The following is a 12,725-nucleotide window of genomic DNA, read 5'->3' as shown; positions in this document are numbered from 1 at the left end:
GGATGCGCTTCCTTCAGATCCCTCCGGGAAGCCCGTTTAACACCTCCAAAGGGCCTGCGGCGGCTCCAAGCCCTCCCCGAGGTGCTGCCCCCCGCGCACCTCTTGCAGCCCCTGGGCACCTCGGGGGCACCCGGTCCTCACGGAGCTCTCCGGGGGCCGGCGCTGCGCCCATCCTGCAGTCGCGTCTCTTCCTACAGCCCACAGCCAATGTGTCGGTGAATCCTGGGGCTCTGTTCTCAACGTATATCCCGAATCCAACTTTCCCTCACAAATTCCACCTTTACCACCTAAACCCTTCCACTTCCGCCTGGATTAACACATTCGCCTCTTAATCTCTCTCGATGCTTCTGTTCTTGCACCCCCACCAAAAACCTCCCCACCCAACCACCAGTGATCTTTCCAAACTGTAACTCAGAGCAGCACATCACTGTCCTGTCACCACCCAGAACTGTCTGTTCTCCTCACCACACCCAGTAAAGTCCAAATTCATACAACAAGGCTCCCACCCCAGTCTGGTCTACCACCTCCCTGGCCACCAATCACTCTCTCTTCCCAGGCCCTACTTGATTTTTCTTCATGGCACTTTCACTAGTGGCAGTATGTTTGTTTGTTTATTCATTCCTTGTCAGTCCGTCCAGCAGCAGGGGACGTGGTCTTGATCATCTATTTTCCCACCATACTGAGACCAGTGCCTGGCAGAGTGTCCTGGCAAAGGACCCCAATAAATATCACCAAACTAAAGAATTCATTCTGTTCCCCTTTCTACCGTAAACAAGGGAAGAAATAAAGAGCTTAGCATGACCATTTCAAGAACCTGTCATATTCCTAGGGGAGTCAAACAAAATGCAAAACTACTAGATTCATGGACCTGACTCCAGGCAGAAATGAACCTTTGTATTCAGGAGAGATTCCAATCCATCCTAGATTTTCCCATTAATGCATAACTTGTGGCAAGCTTTCAAGGTACTGACCCAATTTTTCTGGTCATCTTTATCCATATTGTTGACACCCATTTTAAGAATTAAGCTCCTGTCTTTTACTTTGTCAAAAACATTTTAAACCTGATTAAGCATAAAGAAGCAGATATAAAAAATGTTAATAAGCACTTTGAGTTAATATAGGTCACTCTAAGCAGAAAGGCAAAGCTCCAGATGGAGGACACTGCTGGAGACAAACAGTGACAGCAGGGGACACATCCAGTGACCTTTCGTTGTCCCTCAAAAACACGGAGGTGCAGAGCTAACACCCCTAAAAGCAGGAAGGACTCTAAAAACCCCTGATTTACTAAGTTCTTATTTCCCTAGAGCTAAGCTCAGCAATTCTGCAACCCATTAACTCTCTTGAGCCATGTGGGCAGAGAGAAGGGAAAGATACTAAAAACACTGACCTGTGTAATTTTAAAAACTAGCTCAAATCTGATTATCTCAAACACCTGTATCTAGCAGTATCTACACCTATATTTATTCTCTTCTAATATGTGATTGAAGTTACCTAGTAGAAAGGTACTCCATCCTATCCAGCACTTTAAATAAAACAAGATATTCAGTCTAAAACTCAAATGTGCCCAATATATAAAATGAAGGCTAAAAAAGATAGTAGGGACTTTATTTCATTACATAATTACAGCTGTCCCTGCTTTTCAACATTGTAGACAAACTTGTGATTTCCTTGTCTTTCCCCCACCACCCCAGTCACATCCAGAAGAGGCCTGGGCATGAGGAGTTAAATACCATATGCATCATATATCTATGCTACTTTCCACATTAGCATAATCTGCAACTACAAATGCTCCTAAATGTGTTAAAAGCCTACCATAAAACTAATGTTGACCTGCACTTCTTATATGGATTCCAGTGTATTTTCTTCTCATTTATTTATTCTGGTTTCTGTGTGATGTTAATTACTAGCAGGTACTCGGTTTTACCCAGAAACTTTACCTAGCTTGTTTCTAGAAATGAATGGCAGCGCTCATCCTCACTCAAAGGTGATTTAATACCCACTCACCCAGCGGGTCTGCCCAGAACCTCTGCCGAAAGGGAAACCCAGCATTACCCGGATGAGGGCACCCTTACCTCTCTGGGCTTACTGGCGATGGCAATGCTCCCGTCTTTGTTGTATTTGATCGGAGCTCCTCCTTCCTGCACCAAGGTCCCATAGCCTGTGCTGGTGTAAAATGCAGGAACTCCAGCCCCACCTGCACGGATCCTCTCTGCAAGCGTGCCCTACAAGTAAACAACCAGCACCCCATGAAAAGCCCACTAAGCACACTTCTGTATGTGGAACAAAAACATTTCTAGACATGGTTCCCCTCTCCGGAGGTGGATCATTCTAAACCTAGCATTGCATATTGGTGTGTTTCACTAACACATATGCTGGAAGATTAATTTACAACAATTACTGCCCCTCTAGACAACAACCTCTCCATTCTTAATCCATATTCAAATGTAACTGCTTATTTGTATAATCATGCTTTCTGCTTCCATGTCTTCCGCTGGTTTCTTTAACATCATATTATACACATCAGTCTGTTTGAAATATTTTTGAATCAATTTTCTAATCTGAAGTAAAAAAAAAAATTATGTACTTCAGATTAGAAAATTGATATAGAAAAGTGATATATAGAAAAGTGTATATATATATACTTAAAAACATAATTAAATTTTGTGTTGTGTGCTATATGTAGAAATGGCCTGAATCTTATCGTTAATAACATTGTCATTATTATATAATAATAATGTAAAATGTTCAAATTTATTTAGAATTTATTCTAAACCATTTCCATGAGTATTTCATCTACTCCATTATCTAAGGAAAAATCCAAAGTTAGGCAAAGAATACAATAATATACAGGTAAATTGATTTTAAAAGCCAAGAGTACTTCGTATTTCCTTTCAGAGTAGAAACACAACTGTATGTCAAGTTTCTTTGTATCTTGGTTTTATCATCTTCCTGATTGAAATCCTACTCCGATTTAAACCTACTTTCCTTAGCTCTCTCCCTCCCGCAAACACCTTTCCACCCACCCAGTTTTCCACAGGAGAGTAACTCTGTCCCTAAACACTCCCTGATACCCTCCCTACCACTGAAACCAACCGTTACAGTCTGGCTCTCTCATGTTCACACTAGGTAACTACCTGGCTAAGCAACAGTAAGAGAACTGGTTTAGGTATAAATGACAGGTACATAGTGTTAGTATTGTCCCACCCTGAAAACTACTTTCTACTTTAACTGGGGCCTTGAACTAGTAGGACTTCAAGAAGGGCCTACTCGTTGGCATTTCAGATGCTGAACCATTCAAGTAGAGGAGACAATCTGAGGAAGGAGACTCGTAGGATCTCTGAAAACCTTCTGGATAATCGGTTCTCCACACTAGCTAGTGGACAGAGATGACTCCACTTTGTGCTGTGGTATTTTAAGTTAATAAGATTCACAAAAATTAAATAATCAGAACAACCAGAATAACACCCCTTACTTCATAATATTTTGCTATGTCCACCTCCCTGACTACTTTATTCCTTTTCTCTGTGCAACTGAGCAAGGGCCTGAAAGCAGACTGTTTCTACCTAAGGCTTCCTGCAGGTACCCCCAGGGCCCCCACACCCAGCCCCCAAGGAAGCCCTAATCCCTCTGTTTCATCAATACATCTTCCCTGCCTCCCGGCTGCAAAACAAGTTATCAGAACCCATGTTTATGTGCCACCAAGTTGGGGAGGAAGACACTTGACTTCTTTCAGCTTTAAGAAAGAATATAAAATATTAAGGAAGTCCCTCTCCCACGTATATGCCCTCTGACAAAATAAGGGATAATGTAAAGATTAAAAAGGTAACTGTAAAATTAATTTTCAATAGCTCCACAAGCAAAGGATAAAGTATCTCTAACTATAATGTGAAGAGGAAACGTATATGCTACGGACTGAATTCTATCTCCCCAAAATTCATGTGTTGGAGTCCTACCCCTCAACGAGACTATTTAGAGATGGAGATTTTGCAAAAGTCATCAGGGTTATGAGGCCACGAAGGAAGGCCCTGACCCGACAGGACTGGTGTCCTTGTGAGAGACCCCAGAGCATCCCTCGCGCTCACTCGCTCACACAGTCTCTCTCTGCTCCCCTCCCTGGCTTCCTTCTCTCTCTCTCTCTTATTCCTCCTCTCCAAGAACTAAATCAGCCTCTACCCTGACCTTGTACTTCCCAGCCACCAGGCAGGTGAGAAATAAATGTCTGCTGTCTAAGTGCCACAGTCTACGGGATTCTGTTACACCAACACAAGCAGACTAAGGCAGTATACCTTTTGTTATGACAAAAAACTTGAAATCAGAAAACCACCAAGCACAGGGCGCTGCTATGATAAGCCCAGGTGCCCACACCAGAGAGGGATCCGGCACGGCGTCAGCGCCACCGTGAGGCCCCAGGCAGGCAGAACAGTTCTCCCGTGCACGCTCTCTCTGGACAAGCATATACTGTGATTTCATTATTGAATGTTTTTACAATTCTGCTAAAGTACATTATTACCAATTTGGCAAAGTCAGTGGTAATAATATTTCCAAATTATTTCAAAAATAAAATAGAGTTGTGGGCTCAGTTTCAGAAATGAAGACAGAACGTGTCAAAATGGAAAACCAGGGCATACATCCTGAAGACCATTTTACTCAAATGGCTTCAAAAGTCTCTTCTATGACAAACTCTTCAATCGGTCTAGAGGTGGTGGATAAAATGAGTGGCAACCTGCTAGACGATCCGCAGTGACTGCTTACATTACAACGGTGTCAGCTCCCGGGAGGCCTGGGCGCTGATCCCAGCCCTGACTCTGTGAGGTAGCTTGTCTTACCCTCCACGGGTTTCACCTTCCTGGTGAAGAACCTTTCAGTGATCTTACGAGTCTCCTTCCTCGTAGCTATTCTTACCCTCCACGGGCTTCACCTTCTCAGCAAGACCAGATTCCTCATAAATTTCTGGTTTTATGATTAGTAGGAACTGACTTCTAGGCTGACCCTCAAACATGCAGCAAGTTCTTTTGATGCTTCCAGCAAATACGTATTATAGTGCTCAACTTAAAAATGTATCCTGTCGCCTGGATCTTTTTACTAGAAATGCCTTCTTCTTCAGTGCACAGTGACAGAAAAGATTAATCCCCTAGCGATCGACAGGTGTAACCTACAAACAAAACTTAATTGGCAAAAGAGCACCCTCTCTCTGCCTTACCTCTCTCACACAGAGAAATTCCTAGGAGGAGAAAGTTGTTAAATTTTATGTAAGTTAGTATTGTAATTCTAAAATACATTAGTATCATGGAAGGAAAGAAGAGACACTCTTTTACCTGAGGCGTCAGCTCTACTTCTAATTCTCCGCATAAGTACTGTCGTTCAAATTCTGCATTTTCTCCCACATACGAAGAGACCATGCGCTTTACCTGCTTGGACTGAAGTAGAAGACCCAGGCCAAAGTTGTCAACCCTACAAGGAAAACATAAGCAGCTCACAATCAGAGGAGCATCTAACAGAACACTACTTTCACTTATAGTCAAAAGCACGAAATATTAATTTAAAGGAATCCTCTCTGCTGGTCACTTAAACCACATTCTCTCTCAGTACCCCATGACTCAAAAAAGCCTTGCAAAGTGGCTGTTCACTTATTTTAGTTGAGGAAAAGAGAGCTCAGAATGCTTAAGTGATTTTTTCTAAGAGCTTGGGTAGTAAGTGACACAATTAATATTCAAACCCCATCAGTCCTACAGTTCTGCTCCAAACCTTTCTCTATTGCTCCAAAGTGATTCCTAGGCTAGAAGACAAGCAAAGAGATGGACTGGTCCCTGACCTATGCTTTGGAGGCACACGCAGACGCAATGGCAATGCCACTGTCCTGGCCTGCACTGACCCCAAAGCGGGGCTGGGATGGAGAAACTCTTTCTGTCCTACAGAGGGGGCAGAGGCGTTCTCCTGTAAGAGAAAGAACAGCCTCCTCTTGAAATATGGACCTAATTTATAATAAATAACTATGAATACTTCCTTATATCATAGATATTTTGCTTAAGAGGAGTTGATCACCTAAACATTTTTAACAACAACAAAAAAATCAGGAAATTAATCACAAACCAGTGAAAAGATTACAAGTAGCTGAAACAATGCCATATCTGTTAGATTATATGTACTATGGTTTAATATCTTTATTAAAGTTGACAATCAATTTATTCTTAAAAGTGGTGCAGGTAGCACTGATTTTTTTCATTAGGTGATGGTCCCTAAAAGTTCGTCTATTTCTAGTTTTTGTTCTTTTTCAAAACAAAATGCACCTGGAATTTCAAGCAAAGTCAATGCCACAAGAGAGTTTAGTAATTAAATGAATACTTTTCCATTTTTAGTCATCTTATCCCTCTTCCACTCAGGCACTTCAAAAAACACTTTGACCAACTAGGTAAAGAAAATATTTGTAAGATAACAAAGAATACTTGAACCTAAGCCATAAAACTATTTTTAAAAAGAATATGGTGAAAACCATAATGAGACACCACCACAAACATGAAAGATGGAAAAACAAAAAAGAAGGAAATATCAATGCTTGGAGGGCTGTGGGATATCCAGAACTCTCATACATGCTGTGAGAAATGTAAACTGACACAACCACTTGTGAAAAACCATCAGCAGTACCAATTAGTGCTGAACATACTCATATGCTATGCCAGGAACTCCACTTCTCAGTCCATACCCGACAGGAGTGCACACTTAACGTTCACCAAAAGACACATACAAGGACATTCACACTAGTAGCACTATTCATTATGGCCAACAAGTGGCGCCTCCCAAATACCCCTCAACAGAACAGATCCAAGAATGTGGTGTATCTACAAAGTGGAACAACACACAGCAATGAGAATGAATGATTTATAACCGCTAGCAACAATGGATGACTCTCCAGACAATTGCTGAGCAAAATACAGAGAGGGGGATACACTGTATTCCTTTCACATGAAGTTCAAAGTCAGACAAAACTAAGGGTAAGAACAGAAAGGAGGACAATGATTAAGCTTGGTAGTGAGAGAGAATGCCTGGAAGGAGCAGGAGGTGGGGCTTTTTGGGGTCCTGGTCATGGCCTGTTTCCTCATCTGGAGATTGGTTACACAGGTGTGCAGCCTGTAAAAATCCATCAAACTGTACACCTATGATCTGTTCCCTTTTCTTTGTCACTCTTTGTGACGCTTCAATGAAGTTTTTTAAAAGATGGAAAGGTAGCGATAAAGGCCAGAGTACCTCCTAGAAACAGAAGTCTTCATTTATGATCTCTCCCACCAAATTCTTTTAATGCTCTGCTGGCTCCTCCACAACAGAACTTGTGTCATCTACACCATTCTTTCTTCCAAAAGCCCCTTACTGAGTTCTTACTCTGCCCTGAGGCAGGTATGCCAGGTCTCTGGCATGGCCAGCTCTGAGATTACAGGAGGGATAGCTGCAACAGAGGGAGAGATGTGCTAAGAGAAGTCTGCCAGAAGGGCAATGAGAATACTGCAGATAGAGAACCCAACAGGTAGAGAGGAGACAAGGGTGGAAAAAGGCTGGCAGAAACTGACACTTGAGCCTAGTGTAAGAAAAAAAGCCTTTGAGAGTAGAGCAGAAGTGTGAAAGTGAATATGAGAGAGTAAAACAGAGGTGTGGACATGAAGAGAGGAAGAGTGGACGGGAAGCTTTGCAAAGGTATCAAATGGTGGGATGGGCTACATGCTGAGCATGCCTGAAACATGGACTAGAAGCACAAGCGAGACAGGAGAGGCAGCAGGCAGGCCACCACATACCATAAACCACACCAAGAAATTTGTGTGTCATCCCAAAGGATATGGGAGACCCTGTGAATAATTTTAAGCAGAAAATAACAGGGTATACAATTAATTGGAAAGGTTCAGAGATGAAAGGCAGAAAATCAGTTAAGAGGCTTGAAATAGGCTGAACAAGCAACAAGGAGGGTCTGAATGAAGGCAGTAGCAATGGGAATAGGAAAGGGACAAATCAGGGAATATTTGAAAGAAATAAGTCCTATGACTTGCCCATCCTACACAGATGCTGACCCACTCCAGAATTCTGGCTTTGGCAATGGAATACAGCAGGAGAACTGGTCAGGGAGAAATCAGTCTAATGATTCCTAGTCACATCCACTTGTTTGAACAGGAAAAGTGGTAAGTGGGGTACCTCCTGTGACAAGCCACTGACATTTCTCTTAACCATCTCCTGTTCTCCCTCCTTCACTCCACTCTCCATCCTCATAGTCTTCACACCCACCAGTCGTCATTCTCATTCAACTCCTTCCTAATTCTCAGATGCATCATTTCCAAGCCCCTAACCTCCACCAGGCAGGCCTGATACACCAAATGAATACCTCAAAGTAGGCCAGGTAACAGGTACTGTCAACCTTCTACCAAACTTGTTTTACAGTTCTAGCCTTCCAATACTGAATCTGGTAACACTTCCCACCCACCATGCATGGAAAAGAAATAGCCACGTGATTTATTCTCACTTGTGTCAAAAGGAAACTAAAGCCCAAATAAGAAGTTATCTTCGAGATCGACCTTTCTAAGATAACGGGGAGAATTCCCTGGAGTAATAATACACTTATCCACTAGAGGGCTCCAAATCACTAGAGAGTCTCACCTTAGAAAATTAGTTCTTCCCTACCCACAATAGCTCATACCTTCTGTTATTTTTCACCTACTCCTCATTACTACCCAGCTAGGCCCTCAGTTTTTCAGATTAACAATTTTATTCCCCTAAATTCAGGTCCAACTGCAGCCTTCCCCATCTCACCTGATGGCAACCCCTTTTTTACAGATCTTCAGTACAAAACTTTATGGTGTAACCTTTGATTTCTCTCACACACACTTCACATGAACTCTATAGGGAAATGCTTACTCTGCCTTCAAAATCTCTCCAGAGTCTGAGCATTTTTCACTCCCTCCTCTGTGACCTGTGCTCTCTCCTGCCTGGACACGGCAGTAACCTTCCTTGTTTCTACTCCTGCCCTCTACAATCAATTCACAAAATGACAGCCAAAAATATAAGTACATAATAATGTCAGATCATGTCACTCTTCTGGCTCAGAACTTGGCAAGATCTCCAGAGCAGCCTGCAAGACTTCTGCTGGCTGTCCTTACACACTTACTATCCCTCACAAACTGGGCATCCTGCCAGGGGGCCTCTGCACTGGCCTTTTCCTGTCTTCGAAACTCTTCCCCCAGATAATCTGCATGGCTCACCCCCTCATGCCTTCAAGTCTCTGGTCAGTGGTCATCTCTGTGAAAACCACTCCTATCACACCATTTTATCTGTCCCACCACATTCACACTCCCAAACCCCCTTTCCAGCTCTTTTTCTTGGACTATAACCTTCGAACATATTGGAACATTTACTTATTTATTACATGTACTACCCATTGTCTGCCTCCCCCAACTGGATTGTACAGTCCACAAAGGCAGGGAATGTGGTCTGCTTTGTTCACGGTTTTATGCAAGCACCTGGAAGCATGCGCAGCACAAAGAGCACTACATAAACATTTGCTGAATATTTGTCAAATGAGTTTGTGGTTCAATTTCACTTTCACCCACCTCACTGGCTCCTCTCTAATGAAATTCAGGAAGTCCTTATGCTGGATATTTTCTATTTGCCCCTTGGGATCCACTCTCCAACGTGCAGCCGACCCTGTGCCTGGCATGGTTGACCTGTGCAGACTGAATCATGGGGCTCCCTGGTCCTCTAGCTTGACTGGATTCAGGCACTTTTGTTTGGGTTCAGCCAACAGGGGGCACAGTCCGGAGGGTCAGCGGGCAGGAGAACCCTGCTGTCAGGATTAGTCTTCCCCTGGCTCTCTCCCCAGCAAGCTGTGGCAAGCCCTCTCCATGAAGCTTCCCTCCAGGTCCTGGTAACAGCTCCCTCCCTCACCGCATCAGGCCCAGGGCTGGAGTTCTCCTCTGTTATCAACTCCAGGGTTCCTCTCTCTCAGCCATGATCATTCCTTTTTTGAAAAAAAGTCCCTTTGCCAAAGAAAATCGCGCGTTTTTCCCTTTTTTTTCAGCGAGTGCTTTTTGGAAGCCTTAAAGGGACAGAGACCCCAATACTAGGGAAACAGGGCAGCAAGACCGGTGAGCAGGTGCCTGAGATGGGTACCTGAGGACAAACAATATCGCACGTTTCTCCCTTTTTTTTTGGTGAGTGCTTTTTGGAAGCCGTAAAGGGACAGGGACCCCAATACTAGGGAAACAGGGCAGCAAGACTGGTGAGCGGGTGCTTGAGACCAGCACCTGAGGACAAAGAAAATCGCGCATTTTTTCCTTTTTTTTTTTTCCTCTTTCGTTTTTGCTGTTGTTGGTTCGGTTTGGAGAGTGCTTTTTGGAAGTCTTAAAGGGGCACAACAGGACACTTAGCCCAGAGGCAGGGAATCTGGGGTTCTCTGGGCACTCTAACCCCCTGGGCAACAGGGAGCACAGAGGCCCACTACGGAGATAAATAGCCTCCCAGCCGCTCCCCCTCCAACAGAGCTCCACCATTTTGGAGGAGCAGCCCCAGCCAGGCCACACGCAGGGCAATAGCGGAGATAAACTCCATAGCAACCGGGCAGGTAGCAGAAGCCCTGTCTGCGCACAGCGACCAAGCCACTAGAGTTCGCTATTCTCCCAGGAGAGGAAGGCCACAAATCAACAAGAAGGAAAGCTCTTCCAGCTGTCACTCATACCAGCTCTGCAAACTATCTCTATCACCATGAAAAGGCAAAACTACAGGCAGACAAAGATCACAGAGACAACACCTGAGAAGGAGACAGACCTAACCAGTCCTCCTGAAAAAGAATTCAAAATAAAAATCATGAACATGCTGACAGAGATGCAGAGAAAAATGCAAGAGCAATGGGATGAGATGCAGAGAAAAATGCAAGAGCAATGGGATGAAGTCCGGAGGGAGATCACAGATGTCAGGAAGGGATCACAGAAGTGAAACAATCCCTGGAAGGATTTATAAGCAGAATGGATAAGATGCAAGAGGGCTTTGATGGAATAGAAACCAGAGAACAGGAACACATAGAAGCTGACATACAGAGAGATAAAAGGATCTCCAGGAATGAAACAATATTAAGAGAACTGTGTGACCAATCCAAAAGGAACAATATCTGTATTACAGGGGTACCAGAAGAAGAAGAAAGAGAAAGGGATAGAAATTGTTTTTGAAGAATAATTGCTGAAAACTTCCCCAAACTGGGAGATGAAATAATCAAACAGACACGGAAATACACAGAACTCCCACCAGAAAGGACCCAAGGAGGACAACACCAAGACACATAATAATTAAAATGGCAAAGATCAAGGACAAGGAAAGAGTTTTAAAGACAGCTAGAGAGAAAAAGGTCACCTATAAAGGAAAACCCATCAGGCTATCATCAGAATTCTCAACAGAAACCTTCCAGGCCAGAAGAGAATGGCATGATATATTTAATGCAATGAAACAGAAGGGCCTTGAACCAAGGATACTGTATCCAGCACGACTATCATTTAAATATGATGGCGGGATTAAACAATTCCCAGACATGCAAAAGCTGAGGGAATTTGCTTCCACAAACCACCTCTACAGGGCATCTTACAGGGACTGCTCTAGATGGGAGCACTCCTAAAAAGAGCACAGAACAAAACATACAACATATGAAGAATGGAGGAGGAGGAATAAGAAGGGAGAGAAGAAAAGAAACTCCAGACAGTATATATAACAGCTCAATAAGTTAGCTAAGTTAGGCAGTAAGATACTAAAGAAGCTAACCTTGAACCTTTGGTAACCACGAATCTAAAGCCTGCAATGGCAATAAGTACATATCTCTCAATAGTCACCCTAAATGTAAATGGACTTAATGCACCAATCAAAAGACACAGAGTAATAGAATGGATAAAAAAAGCAAGACCCATCTATATGCTGCTTACAAGAAATTCACCTCAAACCCAAAGACAAGCACAGACTAAAAGTCAAAGGATGGAAAAACATATTTCAGGCAAACAACAGTGAGAAGAAAGCAGGGGTTGCAGTACTAATATCAGACAAAATAGACTTCAGAACAAAGAAAGTAACAAGAGATAAAGAAGGACACTACATAATGATAAAGGGCTCAGTCCAACAAGAGGATATAACCATTCTAAATATATATGCACCCAACACAGGAGTACCAGCATATGTGAAACAAATACTAACAGAACTAAAGGGGGAAATAGACTGCAATGCATTCATTGTAGGAGACTTCAACACACCACTCACCCCAAAGGATAGATCCACCAGGCAGAAAATAAGTAAGGACACACAGGCATTGAACAACACACTAGAACAGATGGACCTAACAGACATCTATAGAACTCTACATCCAAAAGCAACAGGATATACATTCTTCTCAAGTGCACATGGAACATTCTCCAGAATAGACCACATACTAGCTCACAAAAAGAGCCTCAGTAAATTCCAAAATATTGAAATTCTACCAACCAATTTTTCAGACCACAAAGGTATAAAACTAGAAATAACTTCTACAAAGAAAACAAAAAGGCTTACAAACACATGGAGGCTTAACAACATGCTTCTAAATAATCAATGGATCAATGAACAAATCAAAATAGAGATCAAGGAATATATGGAAACAAATGACAACAACAACACAAAGCCCCAACTTCTGTGGAATGCAGCGAAAGCAGTCTTAAGAGGAAAGTATATAGCGATCCAGGCACACC

The 12,725-nt window shown here is 43.0% G+C and overlaps 1 protein-coding gene across 2 annotated transcripts in view; it reads right to left on the bottom strand.

The window, feature by feature from the left end:
* Nucleotides 1-12,725, bottom strand: part of OXCT1 (3-oxoacid CoA-transferase 1) — a 164,186-nt gene that overhangs the window by 133,281 nt on the left and 18,180 nt on the right. For both annotated transcript variants that reach the window (XM_037023579.2, XM_037023580.2), the window contains exons 4-5: nucleotides 5,316-5,451; nucleotides 2,073-2,222 (exon numbers count right to left, since the gene is read on the bottom strand). In XM_037023579.2, the coding sequence (XP_036879474.1) occupies nucleotides 2,073-2,222; nucleotides 5,316-5,451 (286 nt within the window). The remainder of the gene's footprint in view (nucleotides 1-2,072; nucleotides 2,223-5,315; nucleotides 5,452-12,725) is intronic.

The sequence above is a fragment of the Manis javanica genome, chromosome 1 (genome assembly GCF_040802235.1).
Source record: "Manis javanica isolate MJ-LG chromosome 1, MJ_LKY, whole genome shotgun sequence".
Taxonomy (NCBI): Eukaryota; Metazoa; Chordata; class Mammalia; order Pholidota; family Manidae; genus Manis; species Manis javanica.
The sequence above is the reverse complement of the archived record's forward strand: the minus strand, read 5'-3'. Positions and strand labels throughout refer to the sequence as shown.